The sequence below is a fragment of the Coregonus lavaretus genome (genome assembly GCF_964263955.1).
Source record: "Coregonus lavaretus genome assembly, chromosome: 19".
NCBI classification, from domain to species: domain Eukaryota; kingdom Metazoa; phylum Chordata; class Actinopteri; order Salmoniformes; family Salmonidae; genus Coregonus; species Coregonus lavaretus.
In genome coordinates this window covers 33,288,589-33,314,756 of record NC_140006.1, presented here as the reverse complement: position 1 = coordinate 33,314,756, position 26,168 = coordinate 33,288,589, and the positions used below count along the sequence as shown (strand labels likewise).

The 26,168-nt window shown below is 45.0% G+C and overlaps 1 protein-coding gene across 3 annotated transcripts in view; it reads right to left on the bottom strand.

Annotated features, from left to right (window-relative positions):
- LOC311146690 (chromodomain-helicase-DNA-binding protein 7-like) overlaps positions 1 to 26,168 on the bottom strand; it is a 95,291-nt gene that overhangs the window by 40,488 nt on the left and 28,635 nt on the right. Inside the window, exons 4-12 of one of the 3 annotated variants that reach the window (XM_084183224.1) lie at positions 11,765 to 11,903; positions 9,174 to 9,284; positions 8,920 to 8,982; positions 5,432 to 5,487; positions 4,894 to 5,008; positions 4,567 to 4,650; positions 3,536 to 3,673; positions 3,283 to 3,404; positions 2,317 to 2,560 (exon numbers count right to left, since the gene is read on the bottom strand). In XM_084183224.1, the coding sequence (XP_084039350.1) occupies positions 2,317 to 2,560; positions 3,283 to 3,404; positions 3,536 to 3,673; positions 4,567 to 4,650; positions 4,894 to 5,008; positions 5,432 to 5,487; positions 8,920 to 8,982; positions 9,174 to 9,284; positions 11,765 to 11,903 (1,072 nt within the window). The remainder of the gene's footprint in view (positions 1 to 2,316; positions 2,561 to 3,282; positions 3,405 to 3,535; positions 3,674 to 4,566; positions 4,651 to 4,893; positions 5,009 to 5,431; positions 5,488 to 8,919; positions 8,983 to 9,173; positions 9,285 to 11,764; positions 11,904 to 26,168) is intronic. The other 2 variants (XM_084183226.1, XM_084183225.1) reach the window with 2 other exon arrangements.

The following is a 26,168-nucleotide window of genomic DNA, read 5'->3' as shown; positions in this document are numbered from 1 at the left end:
CTGAAGATGGAGGGAGGCGAAGAGGGCGAGGGAGAGCGAGGTCAGAACACAGGGAAGAGTGAGTGTCATGGTGTATGGCCAGTAGTTTTTCCTACTTGAATCAATCGGGGAAACTCTGGACCCTGGTTATGGTCAGGGAAATCTGGCCTTTGGTCAATTTACTGAATCAAAATGGACTCAACATATACTGAATTAAACATAATGGCTCAAGTGTGAGGTTAATGGAGTAAGATTACACATTTAAAATGGTTAGTGGAGTAGGTATACACTACCGGTCAAAAGTTTTAGAACACCTACTCATTTAAGGGTTGTTCTTTATTTTTACTATTTTCTACATTGTAGAATAATAGTGACGACATCAAAACTATGAAATAACTCATATGGAATCATGTAGTAACAAAAAAAGTGTTAAACAAATCAAAATAGTTTATTTTTGAGATTCTTCAAATAGCCACCTTGATGACAGCTTTGCACACTCTTGGCATTCTCTCAACAAGCTTCACCTGGCACGCTTTTCCAACAGTTCCCACATAAGCTGAGCACTTGTTGACTGCTTTTCCACTGCTTTTCCTTCACTCTGCGGTCCGACTCATCCCAAACCATCTCAATTTGGTTGAGGTTGGGGGATTGTGGAGGCCAGGTCATCTGATGCAGCACTCCATCACTCTCCTTCTTGGTCAAATAGCCATTACACAGCCTGGAGGTGTGTTGGGTCATTGTCCTGTTGAAAAACAAATGATAGTCCCACTAAGCCCAAACCAGATGGGATGGCGTATCGCTGCAGAATGCTGTGGTAGCCTTGCTGGTTAAGTGTGCCTTGAATTCTAAATAAATCACAGACTGTGTCACCAGCAAAGCACCCCCACACCATAACACCTCCTCCTCCGTGCTTTACGTTGGGAACTACATATGCGGAGATCATCCGTTCACCCACACCGCGTCTCACAAAGACACAGCAATTGGAACCATAAATCTCCAATTTGGACTCCAGACCAAAGGACAAATTTCCACCTGTCTAATGTCCATTGCTCGTGTTTCTTGGCCCAAGCAAGTCTCTTCTTATTATTGGTGTCCTTTAGCAGTGGTTTCTTTGCAGCAAATTGACCATGAAGGCCTGATTCACACAGTCTCCTCTGAACAGTTGATGTTGAGATGTGTCTGTTAATTGAACTCTGTGAGGCATTTATTTGGGCTGCAATTTCTGAGGCTGGTAACTCTAATGAACTTATCCTCTGCAGCAGAGGTAACTCAGAGTCTTCCATTCCGGTGGTGGTCCTCATGAGAGCCAGTTTCATCATAGCGCTTGATTGTTTTTGCGACTGCGCTTGAAGAAACTTTCAAAGTTCTTGAAATGTTCCGTATTGACTGACCTTCGCGTCTCAAAGTAATGATGAACTGTCGTTTCTCTTTGCTTATTTGAGCTGTTCTTGCCATAATATGGACTTGGTATTTCACCAAATAGGGCTATCTCCTGTATACCACCCCTACCTTGTCACAACACAACTGATTGGCTCAAATGCATTAAGGAGGAAAGAAATTCCACAAATTAACTTTTAAGAAGGTACACCTGTTAATTGAAATGCATTCCAGGTAACTACCTCATGAAGCTGGTTGAGAGAATGCCAAGAGTGTGCAAAGCTGTCATCAAGGTAAAGGTTGGCTATTTGAAGAATCTCAAATATAAAATATATTTTGATTTGTGTAACACTTTTTTGGTTAATACATGATTCCATATGTGTTCTCATAGTTTTGATGTCTTCATTATTATTCTACAATGTAGATAATAGTAAAAATGAAGAAACACCCTTGAATGAGTAGGTGTTCTAAAACTTTTGACCGGTAGTGTACACATTTAAATGGTTAATGGAGTAGGTTAGGGTCACATTCCGGTCACTCTTTATTTCGTCGGTACGGTCAGTGTGGAGCGCTGGTTAATGTCGTTAAATACCTGAGCGTCTCTAAGGTGCTTCTTGTGGGATTATTCTTAGATTAGGGTTAAGAACCTACTGTACCATACTATAATGTATCCATGTGGCTAGGCAGGCTTGATTGTCTGTGTCACTTAGACCTGAGTGTCTTGTGAGGTTATGGTTTGTTATGTAATGGTACGTTTATGGTGTGGTTGGGTTCACCTCACAGGCCGGTGTTACAAAGCTATAGTATCGTTACATTAAGGTCATGTTACCTGTGCATCTGGCCTTAATGGTCTTTTTATGGTCAGGTTAGGTCATACCTGTAGTTCAACTCGTAGAACTGGATGGTACTGTTATAGTTATGGTATGGTTAGGTCATGGTTACAGTACAGTCACGACGTACCTGCGCGTCGCGGTAGTTCATTTCGTAGGCCTGGATGGTCTTGCGGCTGGCCTGGCTGCCGTGGTAGACGATGACGTTGAGATTGGTCCACGTGCGGAACTCCCTCTCCCAGTTTGGAATGGTGGAGAGCGGGGCGATGACCAGAAAGGGCCCGTGAATGCCCTTCAGGTAGATCTCATAAAGGAATGTGATGGACTGGATGGTCTTGCCCAGGCCCATTTCATCTGCTAGGATGCAGTTCCGTCTGGAGGGGGGGGGGGAGAAACATGGTGAAAGTCACTGTATTAGCAGGAGCGATTCATCTAAATGGGTCTTCAAGGAGGACAGACAGGAGAAGAGAAAATGAGATGTAACAGGGATAGTGTCTGTCTCAAATTACACCCTATTCACCCAATAGTGCGCCCTACCTTTGACTAGAGTCCTAAATAAAGCACAATATTGGCAATAGTGGGTCCTTAATCTCTGTGCACTCTATTAGTGAGTGAGTAATCTAATGAACAGTTAACTAACCCTGTTGGGGCAGATCAATGACACTCAAATTAAGAAGTTGTCTGTGTGGGAGGTTTTCTATAGCGTCATACTGACTGCGTGTGTGTGTCGTGTGCAGCAGTGGTAGATCACACATTAATGATTGGTGTGAGAAAAGCACAGCTTGGGTACACACATGGGTTGGAGGACACAATATGGGGCATGGATGTGTTGATTGTATTGACGCATGCTGGGTGACATGGTTCAGTATTATATATGTGAGTGTGTTGGATAAACACATAGCATATATGGTCCTACTTGTTATTGAGTAATTGTGGGTTTTTATGACATTTTGGACTTTAGACTAGTCAGTAGATATCTTGAATATTCTACTATGTAAGTGTTCCATAATATATACACCTTATATAATAGCGGGTCACACACATACATCATATAGCTTAACACATGGACGGACGCACAGAAAGTTATTCTCCTTACGTATTGTACCAGTTGAAGAGCAGCCAGTTCACTCCCTCCAGCTGGTATTCCCTGAGTGCGTTGTCGTTTTTATAATCCCTGGAACTCTCGGATTTCTGCCAGTCTTCGGTGGGAGGTCGCTCCTGTTTCAAATAAAAGCCTGCCGTTAGTGGTTTACGTGCGACCGCAGGAGCTCGGCCTTGCTGGCTCTGCGTTAAAGGGCAGGGGCCGTAAAATGTAAGAAAAAGGCAGCAGGAGAGTTTTTATTACGCACCAAACGCTTGGTCTCGGGCTGGCGGGCTGCCACGGCCTCGTACTCATCGATCTTGGCCTGGTCGATGTCGGCCTTCAGCTCCCATGTGCTATCCTCATAGGGCAGGGAGCACCACTTCACCAGGTACAGCTTTACAGGCTGAGGAGGGGAGGGGGGGGCAGAGAGGGGGTTAGTGTGTGGGGAGGGCTAAGTGTGTGTATATGTGTGTGGGGTTAATGTGTGTGTGGGGAGGGGTTAGTTTGTGTGTGGGGGGTTATAGTGTGTGTGTGGGGGTTATAGTGTGTGTGGGGGTGTTATAGAGTGTGTGTGGGGGTTATAGTGTGTGTGTGTGGGGGTGTGTGTGGGGGTTATAATGTGTGTGTGGGGGTTATGTGTGGGGGGTTAGTGTGTGTGTGGGGGTTATAGTGTGTGTGTGTGTGGGGGTTATAGTGTGTGTGGGGGTTATAGTGTGTGTGTGTGGGGGTTATAGTGTGTGGGGGTTATAATGTGTGTGTGGGGGGTTATAGTGTGTGTGGGGGTTATAGTGTGTGTGGAGGGGTTATAGTGTGGGGGTTATAGTGTGTGTGGGGGGGTTATAGTGTGTGTGGGGGTTATAGTGTGTGTGTGTGTGGGGGTTATAGTGTGTGGGGGTTATAATGTGTGTGTGGGGGGTTATAGTGTGTGTGTGGGGGGGTTATAGTGGGGGAGGGTTATGTGTGTGGAGGGGTTATAGTGTGGGGGGGTTATAGTGTGGGGGGTTATAGTGTGGGGGGGTTATAGTGTGTGTGGGGGTTATAGTGTGTGTGGGGGTTATAGTGTGTGTGGGGGTTATAGTGTGGGTGGGGTTATAGTGTGTGGGGGGGTTATAGTGTGTGTGTGTCTTTCTGTGACTCCAAGAAGAAAGGAAAGGGCAACGTTTGGCCGGAACTTAAAAAGGAACGTTTAGCCAATAAACTTCAATCAAGGACATAACCTAACGTATTCCAACTTTGGAGGTCATTTAGAGGCCATATAGAACAGGAAGGAGGGAGAGAGCGAGAGAAGGAACGCACCTCTCCGTTCTCATCTGTGCTCTCTGACACGTCCAGTACCCGGTCCACCTCAACGTAGTCTGGGTTGAAAGGCTCGTCATCCATCTGGAGGAGGGCAGGAGAGAGGGACGGCGACGTAGAGGTTAGTGTTACGATAGCAGAGAGTGAATGGCTTGGTTTCCTTCTGTGCAGTCTAGGTCTAATTCACCCAACCAATATAACATTATGTAATTGAATCCTCTGAAGTTGAAAGTGGGCAAAAGGAAATAAACTGATTCTACAGCGGGTGTCAAAGCTGACACAAAATGGCAGCTAAACACTGGGGAAAGATAGAGGTGCGGGACTGACCTCTGTCACGAAGGTGGGGAGGGCCTGTTTGGCCCTGAACCGCTTGACCTTCTGGTGGATCCTTTTGTCTTTCTCAAGTTCCTCCAGATCTGCCCAGCGACAGTGCAGGTAGGAGCTACACAGAGAGAGCGGGGGGGAATACACACCGTTACATACACACACACGCTATTATATACACACCATATCTCATACACACACCAAAACACACACACGCTATTATATACACACCATATCTCATACACACACGCTATAATATACACACCATATCTCATACACCATAAACACACCTCACAAAAAGACAACAGAAAATACACAGACGCACCATCACACAACATAACACTTTCAGACATCACACACGCACCCAAACATGTGCTAATCTAGAGATGTATAGCATTATACAGTTTCCTCTTCGGTCCAAACAGTAAACAGTGGTTTACAGAGTGTTTATTAGATTTCACGTTTATCCACCATTTCCCCCCGAAGCTTGAGGAAATAAAATGACATAGTGAACCAAGGCCACTGTCGTGTCGGTACTCACAAGCTCTTGAACTTCACATAGAATTCTTCCACTTCCATTTCCTCTCCCGATTCCATCTGTGGAAAAAGTTAATATTTGTGTCAGTTGTTGATTAGAGTTGGAAGCAAAAAATATATATGTATAAAAATAAAAATAAAAAAATCAATGCCACCGTTTTCTCTAACAAAGTAGTAACGTCTAACAAACGTATTTTGCCACAGAGTTCTCTCTGTACTTTCGGAGACAAGAAGAAAACTGACAATAAGTCCCCACCCCTAACCATCTCCACTCTGTCTGTGCGATGACTCGTGAATCACTTACACACGGCCCCGATGCCCCTTCCCTGATATACACGGCCCCGATGCCCCTTCCCTGATACACACGGCCCCGATGCCCCTTCCCTGATACACACGGCCCCGATGCCCCTTCCCTGATACACACGGCCCCGATGCCCCTTCCCTGATACACACGGCCCCGATGCCCCTTCCCTGATACACACGGCCCCGATGCCCCTTCCCTGATACACACGGCCCCGATGCCCCTTCCCTGATACACACGGCCCCGATGCCCCTTCCCTGATACACACGGCCCCGATGCCCCTTCCCTGATACACACGGCCCCGATGCCCCTTCCCTGATACACACGGCCCCGATGCCCCTTCCCTGATACACACGGCCCCGATGCCCCTTCCCTGATACACACGGCCCCGATGCCCCTTCCCTGATACACACGGCCCCGATGCCCCTTCCCTGATACACACGGCCCCGATGCCCCTTCCCTGATACACACGGCCCCGATGCCCCTTCCCTGATACACACGGCCCCGATGCCCCTTCCCTGATATACACGGCCCCGATGCCCCTTCCCTGATACACACGGCCCCGATGCCCCTTCCCTGATATACACGGCCCCGATGCCCCTTCCCTGATACATCGGTAAATGTTGGACAATAAATTGTGCCTTCCTGTATTATACTTAAGCTAAAATGTTAATTCTTTTCTACTGAGCCATTTACTTTATGTTGGTATTCTTATCTTGTATTATTTCTTATTGTTGTTGCAGTGTCGAGAGGGAACCTGCAAGTAAGCATTTCCCTGGATGGCGTATACCATGTGTATCCTGTACATACGACTAATAAAACTTCAAACACGCACACACACGGGCGCGATACACTGTGCACACACACACGGTTCCATTCAGAGAGCTGACCCGAGGCCCGTCTTCCTGCCAAAACCACAGCGCTACGACAGACGCCAAACCAGCGTTTCCTCTGGAAGGGTGTGTGTAAGGCGGGGGGGTGTGGTGGAGGGGGGTTACCCATTCGCAGCTGCCTTACTTTTGAGTCCCGCCAGACAGCCTGTGCGAGTGCTCATATTGTTTTTGGCAGAGGTGAACGTGTAGCTCAGTTGGTAGAGCATGGCGTTGAGCAGGGTTGTGGGTTCGATTCCCACGGGGGGGCAGTATGAAAATGTATGTACTCACTAACTGTAAGTCGCTCTGGATAAGAGCGTCTGCTAAATGACTAAAATGTAAAAATGTGAACCAAGCTTTGTTTTGGAGCAGCTTTTTGAAAGGGTGCGAAGAAACATACCCTGAAGACCGCCACACACACACACACCACTTTCTCACACACTCACCTCTCACACACACACACACAATTATCTCACTCACACACACAATTATCTCACACACACACACCTATCTCACACACACACACCTATCTCACACACACACACACACACACCATTCTCTCACACACACACCATTCTCTCACACACACACCATTCTCTCACACACACACCATTCTCTCACACACACCATTCTCTCACACACACACACACACCATTCTCTCACACACACACACACACACCTCTCACACACACACCTCTCACACACACACACACCCACACCTCACACACACACCACTCTCTCACACACACACACCACTCTCTCACACGCACACACACACACCACTCTCTCACACGCACACCACTCTCTCACACACACACACACACACCACTCTCTCTCACACACACACACACACCACTCTCTCTCACACACACACACACACACACCACTCTCTCTCACACACACACACACACACACACCACTCTCTCTCACACACACACACACACACACACACCACTCTCTCTCACACACACACACCACTCTCACACACACACACCACTCTCACACACACACACCACTCTCACACACACACACACACCACTCTCACACACACACACACACACCACTCTCACACACACACACACCAACCATTCTCTCACACACCAACCACTCTCTCACACCACTCTCTCACATACACACACACACCACTCTCTCACACCACTCTCTCACACCACTCTCTCACACGCACACACCACTCTCACACACCACTCTCTCACACACACCACTCTCTCACACACCACTCTCTCACACACCACTCTCTCACACACCACTCTCTCACACACCACTCTCTCACACACACCTCTCACACACACACACACCTCTCACACCCCCTACCCTGTCTGAAGTGCAATGTAACAAATTCTCGTTTTCTCCTCCCCCTACTTTACCTCTCTATACAACCAGTACTAGAGTACAGTATCACCCCTTCACTGCAAACAAGAGATACAGTCAATGAAGTATCTGGACTTTTAAAGGGAAGTTCACCCATTTTTACATGTGGCCTTATTTTCACTCTTTCTGTGATTGTAGTTGATCCCCTCCCAAACCGTTTTTTTTGTTTCGTTACAGAGAAAATTGCTGAGTCATCACTTGCCATTGACTATAATGCAATATGCAAATATGTCTAAAGCATATTAGAAAACACCAAAACACTTCACACCAACTCACATTAAATCAGAATCCGTTCTGAATGATGCCTCTGCACTACATTTTTTTAAAGAAATGCTCCACTGTGCCATAAATCGATGTTTGAATGATGCCGTTTACAACAACAAAAATATGCAAATATGGATTTAAGGGAACGTAAAATAAAAAAATGTTCAGAGACAATTTTGAATGGGATTCTGATGTAATAGGAGTTGATTTGGAGTGTTGGAGCATTTTTTAACATGCTTTAGAAACATTTTCATAACGCAATATATGACTCAGCAAAATGTGTCTACCAATTTTCTCTGTAATGAAACAAAATATAAAAACATTGTTTGATGGATCAACTACAAGCATAGAAAGGAGTGAAAATAAGTATACATGTAACATTTGGTGAACTTCCCCAAGTAAAAGAGACAAGTCTCATAACTCTCATAACCCAGCTCAAAAGTCACGAGACGCCAACTGTCACACTGTCTCCACTCCAGACCACTGCTAGACTCGTCTACGAAGCAGCTGTTTAAGAGGGAGGGTGTGTGGGTGTGTAACCTGCTTAGAGCTGGTCAAGCAGTGGTTCATAAGATGACCAGGGCAGGGGTGCTGGTACCCTTTCTCTCTCCACAGACAGCTGCCTTGGAGGGTGTGTGTGTGTGTGTGTGTGTGTGTGTGCCTCACCACCTTCTTCCCCATGCGTATTGCCATGATCTTCTCCACCACAGGCCCCTCTGTCTCCACCTCCTACAGTCACACAGATTGAACAACATTAGCCCGGCTTAAAAGTAATGAAGAGCAATGAGCACAAACCTATTCTCTCTCACACACACACACACACACACACGGTCTCTCTGGAACGCACACACACACACACACACACACACGGTCTCTCTGGAACGCAGACACTCGCGCACACACATTCTGTGGGTGCTGACCTGCTGTTCAGAGTTGTTGAAGGGGGACGCGTCTCCATCATCGTCCGAGATCCTGAACTCCAGTTCCTCTGTATAGCGCTTCCTCTTCACCTGACGACTGGAACGACGCTTCTATAGAGGGAGGGGTGAGAATGAGGGAGTAAACAGGTGTCCCATATTGGGCTAAGGCTGCAGTCATAACACACCAGGGTCCTGTTCAATACGCACACAAACAGGGCCTAACATTTTATTTTTGGTCCCACCATTACAAATCTACCAGCAACTCCGATTTTTTACCAGGCAAAATATTTTTGGGGTCACACAAAATTACACCAACAAAACAGAAAAGAAACTGATGAGCATGCGTTGTAATGTTTCTAAAAAACAATACATGTATTACTAGTAAGAAGTAAAGTATATTGTTTATTTAAGATTTTTTGCAACCTGAGCCTTTTAACCAAAATATCACAGATTACACAAACATTTTCACCTGCCCCTTTAAGGGCGGGAGGTTACCGTGATAATGCGACCCGAAGTCATGTGCCTGTGAGATTGAGAGTGACTAATAGCTGTGGTGTGTTCTCTTCCCTAGCAGTTGAAACTCAAACATTGAAAAACAACCTAGCTTGTGAACAAAACAATGTAAATAGCCAAGAAACACAAGGACCAAGTCTCACTTCAGTAGACTTTCGTTTCAAGTAAATTAGACCAACTGATATGCCTGTGCGCAGCACTTCTAAAAACAAATCTTTCACTCAGCTCTTCACGTGCGCACAGCCCCCAGCCAGTTAGTGTTGCAGAGCGAGGTGGGATAAGCTATAGGATTCATAGTTCTTTGACTTTGTGTCATTAATTTACCAGCAATGAAACAAGACAGCAGAAATACTTTGAACATAATACTTTTTATTCACAAATGTGAGTGAAATGCTCACACTGTGGAACCCTAACCACCCGCCAACATGGCTGGTAAAATCTTACCTGCCAAAGTCAAAATCGACCTGCATTTGGCAGGTGTTAATTTTAGGCCATGCACACAAACAAAAATGAGTGTTTCTTTTTGGACAAGTACAGACAGTGCCTCCCAGTTTTCTTCTGTTTCGTGTTTAACGAACATGACCCAGGTATGTTATTGATAATAAAAAATCACAGGAGAAAAGTCTACAGATTCATTTTAAATCAGGAAAAATCACATCACTCCCACAACCCCCACAATCTACAGCCCAGTCTAACCTAGGGAGCCAGCCATACAACCGGTCTCTAGCGCAGGGCAGGCAGCCCTCTCGGTCTGTTCTAAAGGGCTAAACCAATCATGGTATTACATCGGTCAGGCAGTGCCTACTGTTTAAGAGTGATGAGAATTGGGCAATGCCTCAGTGCCAGCCGGTTGGGTAACCTGGATATTTGGGTTGGTGAAGTAATTTGCTGCTAACAGCTCCCATATGCCTGCATCAGAGTGGAGGAGAGCGTGTGTCACGATATTTTGATTGAATTGACTCCTAAAAAATACCAGGACCAGTCCATAATTTAACACAAGAATGCCGGTAGACACTACAGTCAGATTGCGTCTCAATCTGCACCCTATTCCCTATATAGTGCACTACTTTTGTATGGCTGTATTAATAAAACCATATTAAGACCAGATTTAAGTCAATAAATTAACATGGCGGCGTATTCATAAGCTTCTGAGAGGGTTTAGAATGTGGCAGATAGAATTGTAATCTATAGAGCGGGTTAAGAATTTCTGAATGTGTAATATCTGTTCTGAGCAATACGTTTCTATTTGAGCGTTCTGTAGTGCTGAACAGTTTAATCCCAAACTTGTTCTACAATAAATGCCACTAGCTACCATGATTAACAGTAATAGGGGGTATTTGTATAACAGTGCTGCTTGTTTGTATTGTCAACACACCACCCTTAGTCTCATGTCAACACACCACCCTTAGTCTCATGTCAACACACCACCCTTAGTCTCATGTCAACACACCACCCTTAGTCTCATGTCAACACACCACCCTTAGTCTCATGTCAACACACCACCCTTAGTCTCATGTCAACACACCACCCTTAGTCTCATGTCAACACACCACCCTTAGTCTCATGTCAACACACCACCCTTAGTCTCATGTCAACACACCACCCTTAGTCTCATGTCAACACACCACCCTTAGTCTCATGTCAACACACCACCCTTAGTCTCATGTCAACACACCACCCTTAGTCTCATGTCAACACACCACCCTTAGTCTCATGTCAACATTGGACCACTGTTTTGCATTTCATTTGGAAAGTGTGTGTTTTACAACTAGCCTCTGCAGAGTCCCCAACAACCGGATGTTCTGGTTGTCAGGGGTAATGGAAAGAGAGCCTGTGACACAACTTTAGCTTTTGGACGTTAACAAGGCGACACTCAGTCTTAACTCCTCCTCCACATTTACTGAATTGGTTGAACAGTGCAGGAGATAGAGAAAAAAGAAATGTTAGGAGGTTAAGACCAGTATGTACAGGATCCAGTTTCAGGCATTTATTTTACACCTGCTACGTTAGGTTAGCGCACAACTGATGTTACTGTGTTTGTGTGCCACTGCAACGTTACGGTGTGTGTGTGTGTGTACCTGGACACTGTCGTCGTCCTCATCGGAGGGGGCTGGGGGTGACTTCTCCACATCGAAGCTGACCGAGGGCTCCCTCTTCCTCTTGGTCTCTGTCACACTGCTGCCACTGCACTCCGCTGACTCCACCTTCTTAGTGCTGCTGGAGGCAGGAGAGGGAGAGAGGGATTAGGAGGAGAAGAGGAAGGTGGGATGAGAATGAAAGAGGAGCGTCAGAAGAGGAAGGAGGGATTAGGAGGAGAAGGATGAACGAGAGATTGATATGAAAGAGGTGGTGGAGAATATTGAGAGAAGGATGAGTGTTTGAGTCTGAACACCATCTCATGTCATCATCACCATCTTAAACAGGTATTGCGGTCAGCTTTTGGTTGTCTGCGTCTCTGATAGTATGAAGTCAACCATGCTTAAAACTGTGTTTCCCAACTCCAGTCCTCGGGTACCCTCAACAGCATACATTTTTGTACTCAAGGACTGGAGTTGGGATACACTGGCCTAAAGTATAGTTAACTTTACACCACAATCTCTAAACTCATGAATTACTCGTCATCATCTGCTCCCACTATATAGACTTCTTCCATAGCATGAGAACCTACCGTAGACACCAGTGGAAACCATTTTGATGACTGTTGGAACAATCAACAAATCATTTGTACACAACAGCATTTAGCAAGTTAAACCTGTGGTTTCAAAGTTGATGTTCGATACACAATACGATGGAAGTCGTGGTATTTCTAGTAACCATCTTGGAGACGCCATGTTTTAAACTAACAGTTCGAGGTTAATTAATTTCCTTGAGGCTGGATGACGGACGGTTGAAACATGAATGGCTAGAGAAGGGAAGAGGAGGGAGGGAAGGAAGGAGAGCAGTGTGTCTTTCCACACACACACACAGAGAGAGAGAGCGAGAGAGAGACCGCTCCGCTTCTGCCCTCCCTGCCACAGATTACACAAAGCCCTGAGGGCGGGCAGTCAACCCCCCTCTCTCCTTCGCTCACTCCCTTGCTCTACTCTAGGGCCCCCTCTCCTTTCATTTGCACGCCAAGAGCAATCACATCGCCCTGGTAACCAGCGGTCACGTGACCCGCACCTGTTCCTCTGGCTGGACGCCACCGGCTGGAGCCATCTGCTCTACTCACACTCCTCTCCCTCTTTCTCCTCTATCACTTATCTCCTCTTCGAGGGAAAAAAGTATTTGATCCCCTGCTGATTTTGTACGTTTGCCCACTGACAAAGAAATGATCAGTCTATAATTTTAATGGTAGGTTTATTTGAACAGTGAGAGACAGAACAACAACAAAAAAATCCAGAAAAACACATGTCAAAAATGTTATAAATTGATTTTTGCATTTTAATGAGGGAAATAAGTATTTGACCCCCTCTCAATCAGAAAGATTTCTGGCTCCCAGGTGTCTTTTATACAGGTAACGAGCTGAGATTAGGAGCACACTCTTAAAGGGAGTGCTCCTAATCTCAGTTTGTTACCTGTATAAAAGACACCTGTCCACAGAAGCAATCAATCAATCAGATTCCAAACTCTCCAAAGACCAAAGAGCTCTCCAAGGATGTCAGGGACAAGATTCTAGACCTACACAAGGCTGGAATGGGCTACAAGACCATCGCCAAGCAGCTTGGTGAGAAGGTGACAACAGTTGGTGTGATTATTCGCAAATGGAAGAAACACAAAAGAACTGTCAATCTCCCTCGGCCTGGGGCTCCATGCAAGATCTCACCTCGTGGAGTTGCAATGATCATGAGAACGGTGAGGAATCAGCCCAGAACTACACGGGAGGATCTTGTCAATGATCTCAAGGCAGCTGGGACCATAGTCACCAAGAAAACAATTGGTAACACACTACGCCGTGAAGGACTGAAATCCTGCAGCGCCCGCAAGGTTCCCCTGCTCAAGAAAGCACATATACATGCCCGTCTGAAGCTTGCCAATGAACATCTGAATGATTCAGAGGAGAACTGGGTGAAAGTGTTGTGGTCAGATGAGACCAAAATCAAGCTCTTTGGCATCAACTCAACTCGCCGTGTTTGGAGGAGGAGGAATGCTGCCTATGACCCCAAGAACACCATCCCCACCGTCAAACATGGAGGTGGAAACATTGTGCTTTGGGGGTGTTTTTCTGCTAAGGGGACAGGACAACTTCACCGCATCAAAGGGACGATGGACGGGGCCATGTCAAATCTTGGGTGAGAACCTCCTTCCCTCAGCCAGGGCATTGAAAATGGGTTGTGGATGGGTATTGCAGCATGACAATGACCCAAAACACACGGCCAAGGCAACAAAGGAGTGGCTCAAGAAGAAGCACATTAAGGTCCTGGAGTGGCCTAGCCAGTCTCCAGACCTTAATCCCATAGAAAATCTGTGGAGGGAGCTGAAGGTTTGAGTTGCCAAACGTCGGGCTCGAAACCTTAATGACTTGGAGAAGATCTGCAAAGAGGAGTGGGACAAAATCCCTCCTGAGATGGGTGCAAACCTGGTGGCCAACTACAAGAAACGTCTGACCTCTGTGATTGCCAACAAGGGTTTTGCCACCATGTACTAAGTCACGTTTTGCAGAGGGGTCAAATACTTATTTCCCTCATTAAAATGCAAATCAATTTATAACATTTTTGACATTAGTTTTTCTGGATTTTCTTGATGTTATTCTGTCTCTCACTGTACAAATAAACCTACCATTAAAAATATAGACTGATCATGTCTTTGTCAGTGGGCAAACGTACAAAATCAGCAGGGGATCAAATCCTTTTACCCCTCACTGTATCTCCTCTCCTTCTCTCCCTCTTTCATCTCTATCACTTATCTCCTCTCCTTCTCTCACTTATCTCCTCTCACTTATCTCCTCTCCTTCTCTCACTTATCTCCTCTCCTTCTCTCACTTATCTCCTCTCCTTCTCTCCCTCTTACTAATACACTGAACAAAAATAAATACAATTCCAAAGATTTTACTGAGTTACAGTTCAAATAAGGAAATCAGCCAATTTAAATTAATGAATTAGGCCCTAATCTATGGACTTCACACGACTGTGAATACAGATATGCATCTGTTGGTCACAGATAACTTTTTTTTTTTTTAAAGGTAGGGGCGTGGATCAGAAAACCAGTCAGTATCTGGTATGAGCACCATTTGCCTCATGCAGCATGACATCTCATTCGCATAGGGTTGATTAGGCTGTTGAGTGTGGCCTGTGGAATGTTGTCCCACTCTTCAACGGCTGTGCGAAGTTGCTGTATATTGACGGGAACTGTAAAAAGCTGTCTTACACATCGATCCAGAGCATCCCAAACATGCTCATCGGGTGCCATGCTCAGAAGCGCAATCATGCTGAAACATGAGGCGATGGCGGCAGATGAATGGAACGACAATGGGCCTCAGGATCTCGTCACAGTATCTCATTCAAATCGCCATCGATAAAATGCAATTGTGTTTGTTGTCCATAGCTTATGCCTGCCTATACCATAACACCACCGCCATTAGGGGGCACTCTGTTCACAACGTTGACATCAGCAAACCGCTCGCCCACACGACGCCATACACGCTGTCTGCCATCTGCCCGGTACAGTTGAAACTGGGATTCATCCGCGAAGAGCACACTTCTCTAGCGTGCCAGTGGCCATCGAAGGTGAGCACTGAAGTCGGTTACGACGCCGAACTGCAGTCAGGTCAAGACCATAGTGAGGTCGACGAGCACGCAGATGAGCTTCCCTGAGACTGTGTCTGACAATTTATGCAGAAGTTCTTTGGTTGTGCAAACCCACAGTTTCATGCACAAACCGGGTGGCTGGTCTCAGCCGATCCCTTAGGTGAAGAAGCCGGATGTTGAGGTCCTGGGCTGGAGTGGTTACACATGGTCTGCGGTTGAGGCCGGTTGGATGTACTGCCAAATTCTCCAAAACGACATTAGTAGAGAAATGAACAAATGTGCAAAATGTGTGACAGAAATAAGCTTTGTGTGTGTATGGAAATGTCTGGGATCTTTTTATTTTAGCTCATGAAACATGGGACCAACACTTTACATGTTGCGTTTATATTTTTTGTTCAGTGGATATAACTTGTCTATTCACTTGCTTCTCCATTGCGTTTCCTCCTTTCTCTCATCTTGGTTAGATAACCTTCCACATCTTCCCCCCTCCTAATCAGCCAGACTTGTTCCTTTTTCCTCTATTCTCCTCTCCCCAGTCAGCGCCTCTCCTCTCGCTCCTTGGTCAGCTCCTCTCGCTCCTTGGTCAGCTCCTCTCGCTCCTTGGTCAGCTCCTCTCGCTCCTTGGTCAGCTCCTCTTCTCCTTGGTCAGCTCCTCTCGCTCCTCCAATGCCTCTCCCTCTAACAATCAGAGGCTCTAGCTCGCTCCTCTCATTCTACCATTCCATCTTATTGATCAGCTTCATCATCCCTTCGATCTCATTCTCTTGCTTTTCTCTGTCAGACAAATATCTATTTTCCCCCTTCTTTCTCCCCTTTCCTTCATCTCTTTTCCCCTTAGTCAGCCTCTAAATCTATCTTCTCCTGTCTCCTCTCCTTCTATACCCCTCTATCAAGTCTCTCTTTCTCCCCTAACCACTCATTCTCTTCACTACCATGGTAGTAGTGGAGGCAGCAACACAGAGGGCTAACGCCTCTAACCAACGACGTTATAGATACAGCAAAGGGGAATGAAACATTAGGTTTTAGAAGATGGTGTGTGGCTCTAGTATGTATGGCTAAAATACCAGTCGGCCATTATGGTGCTGTAACTGCATTAACAAGCGGGATTTGTTAAAGTGCACCACTGGAATTAATCCTGAATCTGGTCTCTGGGGTGTACTGGATGGCATTTAGGCATGTGGTCCTCCAGCAGTGGTGTGTGATGCTCCATGCTGACAGTAAGAAGACAGGGGAGGAGGAGAGGGAAGGAAGGAGAAGGTCGGTGGAGGGAGTTACAGGACATCTGCCGTCCGCTGGTGAGATGAGTCATACACAACTAGACCCCCTGACACTTCCTCCTCCTGCCCACACACACCACAGCCACAGCATACGTGCAAAGGCAAATGAATGTACACAGGGGTATATACACACAGCTTCAGCATAGTGCTTGCAATAAGTCTCTGGAGACATTAATAAGGGAAGGTTAGCTCAGTCATGTGACTAGCTTGGGAGGGGAGGTGCATCGCTGCAGAGAGAGAGTAAGCTACAAGATAAACAAATGATATGGTGTGAGCTGTGTGTGCTGATTGAGTGCTGAAGGCATTTCTGTCCTTTCAGTATGAGCAGGAGACATTGTAGTATCACACGTCTAAAGGCTCGCACACATCACACCGAATGTAGATCTAGTGTTCGTCTGCACGCTGTTTTAGGGACGTACCCCGGCCAACATTTTTCACAAGAGTCTACATGCAAAATCGGTGCTCACGTGGTTAATAAATTCCGTTCAGGTGCTAAGTACTCTTGGCCAGCAAACGCTATTGGTGTCTGATCCCTTAAGGGTTAACACATGGTTTAGTCGGTTTGCATTAAGGGAGAGGGAGAGGAACACACATACAATGTGAGGTGGCTGCATGTGTGCTTCTTTCTTCCTGACAGCTGTGTGTACTGCAAACAAATCTAGGACACACACCACACCCATCTGTGGGTGTGGCAGCAAGAGGAGCAATGACACAGGACACGCACGGCAGCTATTAATAGCTCAGCTTTCTCTCAGGATGACCTAGCACACAAACAAGGTCAAAAGACAGCCTGCTACCTGCCTGCCATTGGCTCACAGACCGTCCCCCTCTCTCCTGAAGCATCCCACTCCATCCATGTCAGTGAAGCTAGCTAGGCAAGCAGGGGACAGATAAACCGATGAGGACCGCGTGGACTTAAGCCAAACGGACAGTATCTCTACACAGTGCAAAGGACACTTTATTTACACACTAGTGAGTAAAATGATTGTGAAAGCACTATGGCGGAATCTTTCACCTAGCCACTTTTTAAATCAGTGAATTAATAACGCTAATACATCCAGGATTTATATAGCAAACATCTAGGTGCTAAAATACTAATACATCTATGATTTATATAGCACTTTGTAAATCCTGAAGGGTAAGGACAAGAGACGAGGCAGCGAACAGCACTTCAGACTTACATAGAGGTTATTTTTCCCTCTGAGGAGAGAGAACAGGGTCAAGACCAAGTTTGACAGGGTAGGTGTGGGCAGGCAGGTCTAGGATTACTTCCATTTTCCCTATCGCATTGTTGAGGCCTGGGTTGGGGGAAATCTGATAACCGAACTTTAGAGTCGAAAACTTCTGCCAGGAGCAATTAGACTGTGAGAAGGGTTTAGTCCACCCTTGCAGTACAGGGTGGAGGTTGAGTGAATGAGCTGCCATCGCTATCATGCTAAATTAAACGACTGGTCTAGCCATCACAAAATGGAGGAAGGTTGCGGAGAAGACTTAGCCCCAGTTGATTGGAGCTCATTTAGCTCCCAGAGACAACAGCCTTTTTGCTGCGCTTCCTTCCGGTGCTAGAGTCAGGCCTGGTAGCTAAATAAGGCAATGATTACCATTAGCGGCCATTTTACGCCATAGGATTACCCACTCCCTCTACGCACACACACACAAACAGAAACACACACTTCCATCCCCCTCACATACATACTCCCATCCCCCACACCTCTCACTCCCTCCCTCACACACAAACACCTCCCCCTCCGCTGACCCCTGCTCCGGCTCTGGCCCCTCCCTCTTCCTCTGGATGAAAGTTGCAGCAGGAGTGACAGCACTGCGGAGGAGGGTAGGAGAGGAGGGGGATGAGAGGAGGGGGATAAGGGCATCGGGATGGAGAGAGCGCAGAGGAAGAGGTGGGGAGGCTCTGCTGACACATTCCTCAGGAAGCTCATGTTACTGCTTTGCATTTCCACCCAGGTCGGCAGAGAGCGAGGGAAGGGAGGAGAGAGAAAGAGGGATTCACCAGATGCTCAGCATGCTCTGCTCAAACCTAATGGTACGAAAATAAACCACACGATTAACACTGGACACTACGGAACATAAAGCTTTTACCATTTCATCCTGGAATATACAAGGTCTGAAGTCATCTGCATTTGGCCTGGAGACAGACCCACTGGTTGCCCTTTAGGTTACAGAGAGATGGTAGTCCCATCCACCAAACTACAAGGAGTGAAACAGGGAAGGTACATTTCCTCCTGTGTGCTACCTATTAGGCTTGGGCGGTAAACCGTATATTTGGAAATAGCCACAGGATGTTTTTTTTAACACCTTCAATACTGTTGAAACTATCTTTTTTATACATTTGAATATTTGTAGTTACTTTTTAAGTAAATACCTGCAGTCAACTTGTGCAATATGCCAGGAAATAAAGATGACCACCTTCATTTCACTAATCACAATTTTTCATTATTAAGCTTACCGGTAGTCCCGAGTCACGTGGTGTTTGTTTACAAGCACACAACGATGAGAGACTGGAGCCTTGTGAGTCACACACTGTTGTGCAGCACGCGCCAGGTCATCTAGTTACAGTTCGGAATTTACAACTAAATGTTAGCCAGCTAGATATCTTAAAACTATTAAGTTAACGTTCTAAAAATGTGCTAAATGCCCTGCAGTTGTGCATTTGGTTTGCCAATTTAGTAGCTAGTTAGCTATCTAGCTAAGTAGTTAGCTTCTTCAAAAATCAAGCTTCGCTTAGTAACAGCAGAGAATCCCCTCCAGGATCAAGAGCCTTGCTGTCTAATACTTGTTATATGCGTGTAGCAAACTGAAAAGTATTTGAGTTACTAGTATACATTTATGAGCTGGGATGACTGTCCTGCAAATACTTTAGGTCAGAGACTGTATAAAAGGTTTGCAATGCGCTCGTTAGTATTCTCTATGGGAATTTACATATACTTGTTAGCATAGCTAACCTTCGGATTACAGCGGCTCAGTGGGGCTTGAAAATAGAGCCCCTTGTGTTCAGTGCCAGTATTACCGAATATACAGGTATGGCACAAAGTTGGTATGAAGTTATGACAATCTGGATACCGCCCAAGCCTACTACCTATATCCCCCCTATAGAATCCCCATACTTTAAGGACAGCTTCTCCATCCTAGAATGGGAGATCCACCATTTATGGCCCAGGGACATGTACTAGTTTGTGGCAACCTAAACGTCAGAACTGGACAATAACCTGACACTCAGCACACAGGAGGACAAACACCTACCTGGAGGTGACAGCATACCCTCCTCAATGTGTCCTCTTAGACACAACTACAACAAAACAACCAACAAAAACAGGTTGCAACTCCTGCAGCTCTGTCGCACGCTGGGTCTGTACATAGTCAATAGTAGGCTTCGAGGGGACTCCTACAGTAGGTATACCTATAGCTCATCTCTTGGCAGTAGTACTGTAGACTACTTTATCACCGATCTCAACCCAGTCTCTGATCGTTCAGTCAGCCAACTGCCACTCCTATCATACCACAGTAAAATCTATCTACTTGAACAGAGCAATACTCAACCATGAGGCATCTAAGCCGAAACAAAACTGCATGCTATTAAAAAATGCTATAGATGGAAGGAGGGTAGTGTAGAAACCTAACAAAAAAACAATTGGCCAACAACAAATCCAATCCCGCCAAGACAACTTGTTTCCCTGCAATAGTAAAGGTGTAAACTTAGCAGTATATTATTATTATTATAATATTATCAGCTAACATCACATTTAAATTCAAGCAGAAAACCTAAGAACACTAACAACGAGAAGTGGTTTGATGAATGCAAAAACCTTAAAAATAAATGTTAAAACCTATCCAACCATAAACAGAGAACCAGTGTTTTCCCATAGTGAAGGTGTAAGCTAAAACAATACAGAAATACACTACGACAAAATCATTAACAGCATGTCAGAAAACAGCTTAATGTGATTAAAGAATCCATAGAATCAAATCCTTTCTGGGAAAAATTGAACACTAAACACGAAGAGCTATCTACCCAAAATGGAGCTGTATGGATAAATCACTTCTCCAACCTTTTCTGCCTTATAACAAAGAACCATGGGCAAAAACATATACATAATAATTTATAAAACTTAGAATCAGCTATGAAAGACCACCAGAACCCATTGGATTCTCCAATTGCATTGGATGAGCTAAAGGACAAAACAAACGCTCCAACCAAAAAAAGGCCTGTGGTGTTGATGGTGTACTAAAAGGAAATGATAAAATATACTGAGTGTATATAAATATTGAGCTGCACCCCTTTATGTCCTCAGAACAGCCTCAATTTGTAAGGGCAAGGACTCTACAAGTTGTCGAAAGCGCTCCACAGGGATGCTGGCCCATGTTGACTCCAATGCTTCCCAAAGTTGTGTAAAGTTGGATGTCCTTTGGGTGGTGGACCATTCTTGATACACGCGGGAGACTTCAACGTGAAAACCCCAGCAGCGTTGCAGTTCTTAACACAAACCGGTGCGCCTGGCACCTACTACCATACACTGTTCAAAGGCACTTAAATCTTTTGTTTTGCACATTCACCCTCTGAATGGCACACATTTACAATCCATCTCTCAACTGTCTCAAGGCTTAAAAATCCTTCTTTAATTGGTCTTCTCCCCTTCATTTAAACTGATTGGATTTAACAGGTGACATCAATAAGGGATCATAGCTTTCAGCTGGATTCGCCTGGTCACTCCATGTCATGGAAAGAGCAGGTGTTCCTAATTTTTTGTACATTCTTAAACATTATCCTCAGCTCTGATATCTAACCCCAATATTTGGAACCAAGGTCTGGTCACCCCAATCCACAAAAGTGGAGACAAATTTGACCAATAATTACTGTGGAATCTGTGTCAACAGCAACCTCGGAAGAATCCTCTGCAGAGTTATTGACAAACAAATCAAAAGCAAAAGCTTTTGACTCAATTTGATATGCAGGTCTGCTATACAAATTGATGGAAAACCATGACATTATATAATGTACACAAACAAGTGTGCAGTTAAAATTGGCAATAAAGATGTATTTTCTCAGGGCCGTGGGGTGAGACAGGGATGCAGCTTGAGCCCCACCCTCTTCAACATGTACAATGCCTTCAGAAATTATTCACAACCGTTCACTTTTTCCACATTTTGTGTTACAGCCTGAATTTAAAATGGATTAAATTGAGATGTTGTCGTCACTGGCCTACACACAATACCACATAATGTCAAAGTGGACTGTTTTTACAAATTTATAAAAAATGTAAAGCTGAAATGTCTTAAGTCAATAAGTATTTAACTCCTTTGTTATGGCAAGCCTAAAGTTCCGGAGTAAAAATGTGCTTAACAAGTCACATAATAAGTTGCATGGACTCACTGTGTGCAATAAATATTTTTTTTAACATAATTTTTGAATGACTACCTCATCTCTCTACCCCACACATTATCTTTAAGGTCCCTCAGTCGAGCAGTGAATTTCAAACCGATTCAACCACAAAGACCAGGGAGGTTTTCCAATACCTCGCAAAGAAGGGCACCTATTGGTAGATGGGTAAAAAAAAAAGGCATTGAATATCCCTTTGAGTATGGTGAAGTTATTAATTAAACTTTGGGTCGTGTAGCAATACACCCAGTCACTACAAAGATACAGACGTCCTTCCTAACTCAGTTGCCAGAGAGGAAGGAAACAGCTCAGGGATTTCACCATGAGGCCAATGGTGACTTTAAAACAGTTACAGAGCTGTGATAGGACAAAACTGAGGATAGATCAACAACATTGTAGTTAGTCCACAATACTAACCTAATTGACAAGAGTGAAACAAAGGAAAAATATTCCAAAACATGCATCCTGTCTACAACAAGGCACTAAAGTAATACTGCAAAAAATATGTGGCAAAGCAATTCACTTTTTGTCCTGAATACAAAGTGTTATGTTTGGGGCAAATCCAATAGAAGACAATAGTGAGTACCACTCTCCATATTTTCAAGCATAGTGGTGGCTGCATCATGTTATGGGTATGCTTGTAATCGTTAAGGACTAGGGAGTTTTTCCGGATAAAAAAGAAACAGAATGGTGTTAAGCACAGGCAAAATCCTAGAGGAAGACCTGGTTCAGTTTGCTTTCCACCAGACACTGGGAGATGAATTCACCTTTCAGCAGGACAATAACCTAAAAACACAAGACCAAATCTACACTGGAGTTGCTTACCAAGAAGACTGTGAATGTTCCCGAGTGGCCGAGTTACAGTTTTGACTTAAATCTACTTGAAAATCTATGGCAAGACCTGAAAATGGTTGTCTAGCAATGATCAACCACCAATTTGACAGAGCTTGAAAAATCTTTTAAATAATAAATGGGGAAATGTTGCACAATTCAGGTGAGGAAAGCTCCTCAGACTTACCCAGAAAGAGTTAACTGTAATTGCTGCCAAAGGTGCTTAAACAAAGTATTGACTCAGGGGTGTAAATACTTATACAAATGACATATTGGGCTCCCGAGTGGCGCAGCGGTCTAAGGCACTGCATGTCAGTGCTTGATGCGTCACTGCAGACCCACTGATTCGATTCCAGGCTGTATCACAACCGGCCGTGATTGAGAGTCCCATAGGGCAGCGCACAATTGGCCCAGCGTTGTCTGGGTTTGGCCGGTGTAGGCCGTCATTGTAAATAAGAATTTGTTCTTAACTGACTTGCCGAGTTAAATAAAGGTAAAATAAAAAATAAATAAATATTTCTGTATGTCATTTTCAATACATTTGCAAAAATGTCTAAAAACATGTTTTCACTTTGTCATTATGGGATATTGTGTGTAGATAGTTGAATAAAAAATATATTTAATCCATTTTGAATTCAGGTTGTAACACAAAATGTGGAATAAGGGGTATGAATATTTTCTGAACGCAACGTATATCAATGAATTGGCGAGGACACTAGAACAGTCAGCAGCAACCGGCCTCACCATACTGGACTCGGAAATCAAATGTCTGTTTCAAATGTCTGTTTACAGATGATCTGGTGCTTACAGCAGCACCTATATTTTCGGCCCAGATTCTGTCAGACTTCGGCCCAGATATTGAATATCAGTAAGACAAAAATAATGCAATTCCAAAAAAGGTCCAGTTGCCAGAACAACAAATACAAATACTAATCTAATCTAGACACCGTTGCCCTAAAGCACACAAATAATTATGCCTACCTCGGCCTAAACAACACCACAGTAAACTTCCACAAGGCTGTGAACGATCTAAGAGACAAGGCAAGAATGACCTTCATGCCATCAAAAGGAACATAAAACTCAAAATCCCAATTAGGATCTGGCAAAAAAATACTTCAAATCAGTTATTCAACCCATTGCCCTCTATGGTTGTGATGTCTGGGGTCCACTCCCCAAACAAGACTTCACAAAATGGGACAAACACCCATTTGAGACTCCAAAAAATATACTTCATGTACAACACAAAATCCCAAACAATGCATTCAGAGCAGAATTAGGACTACACTAGTTATCAAAATCAAGAAAAGAGCTGTTAAATTCAACAACCACCTAAAAAGGAAGTGATGCCCACACATTCCACCACAAAGCCCTCAACAACAGAGATTAACCTAGAGAAAAGTCCCCTCAGCCAGCTGGTTCTCGGGCTCTGTTCACAGACACATACCCCACAGAGCCCCAGGACAGCAACACAATTGGACCCAACCAAATTATGAAAAGGCAAAAAGGATACCTATTTGACACACTGGGGAAAAAACGAAATCAACCAAAAAACAGAGCAAGATTGGAATGCTTTTTGGCCCTAAACAGAGAGTACATAGTGGCAGAATACCTGACCACTGTGACTGACCCATAATCCTTGATTATGTGCCGACTCAGTGAGCATAGCCTTGCTGTTGAGAGAGGTCGCCATAGGCAGACCTGGCTCAAGAGAAGACAGGATATTTTCCCACTGTCCACAAGCTGCACTTCCTAACCTCTTGCCAAATGTATGACCACATTAGACATATTTCCCACAGAACACTTTTTAAAAATAAATAAATCAAACATTAATAAACTCCCATATCCTTTATGTGAAATGGGCAAACACTTAAGCAAGTGGTATATTACAATGAGAAAAGGGCAACCAGTGGAGAACAAACATTGTAAATAGCACCAATATTAATCTGTTTATCTTCTCCCACTGTTCGTACTACAACTATTTGCACATTTCTAAAACACTGTACATAGCTGATAATATAACACTTGACAGGTCTCTTTTAAAACCTTTTCGAGTGCAATGTTTACTGTTAATTTCGAATAGTTTTTGATGAAGTTAAATTAGTTTCTCGCTATGTTTCCCATGCCAATAAATCCCCTTTGAATTGAATTGAGAGGGGAGAAGAGAGGAGGTAGAGAGACGCAGGGTCTTTAGCAAGCTAAGGGCTCCTGGAGAACATATGATAGACTTGGATGTCACAGGGCACAGACTACACCAGTGAAAAAGAGACAGAAAAGAGAGAGAGACAGAAGAGAGGGAGAAAAGCTAACAGTCTGTGAGATGTTGCGCTGAGATGGACAGACCAGGTCGCTTGAAGGAGCTTTTCCATCCATCTAAAGCTGTAGTCCCCACCTGCTTCAAGGAGACCACCATCATCCCAGTGCCCAAGACAGACAAGGTGACATGTCCAAATGACTATCGCCCCATAGCACTCACCCCGGTCATCATGAAGTGCTTCGAGTGGCTGGTCATGGCCCACATCAAGTCCAGCATCCCAGTCACACTGGACCCACTCCAATTTGCCTACCGCTCCAACAGATCCACGGAAGATACCATTTCCATCGCTATTCACACGTAAGTAACATCTGGACAAGAGGAACATCCATGTGAGAATGCTGTTCATTGACTACAGTTCAGCATTCAACACTATTGTTTCCTAAAAGCTCGACACCAAGCTCAGAGCCCTGGGTCTGGACACCACCCTCTGCAACTGGATCCTGGACTTCCTGACAGGCAGACCACAGGTTGCGAGGATTGGCAACACCTCTTCCACACTGACTCTTAACACAGGGGTCCCCCAGGGGTGTGTCCTCAGCCCTCTGCTGTACTCCCCGTTCACCCACGACTGCATGGCTCTGCACGATACTAACTCCATCAAGTTTGCTGACGACGCCACGGTTATAGACCTGATAACCAAAAACGACGAGTCCGCCTATAGGGAGAAGGTAAGTGAACTGGCATTGTGGTGCCAGGACCACCACCTCGCCATCAACACCATTATTCCAGAAACCCTAGACCCACTCCAATTTGCATACCGCACCAACAGATCCACAGATGATGCATCCTGACTGATTGCATCACTGCCTGGTATGGCATCTGCTCGGCCTCCGACGGCAAGGCACTACAGAGGGTAGTGCGTACGGCCCAGTACATCACTGGGCCAAGCCTCCTGCCATCCAGGACCTCTATACCAGGCGGTGTCAGAGGAAGGCCCTAAAA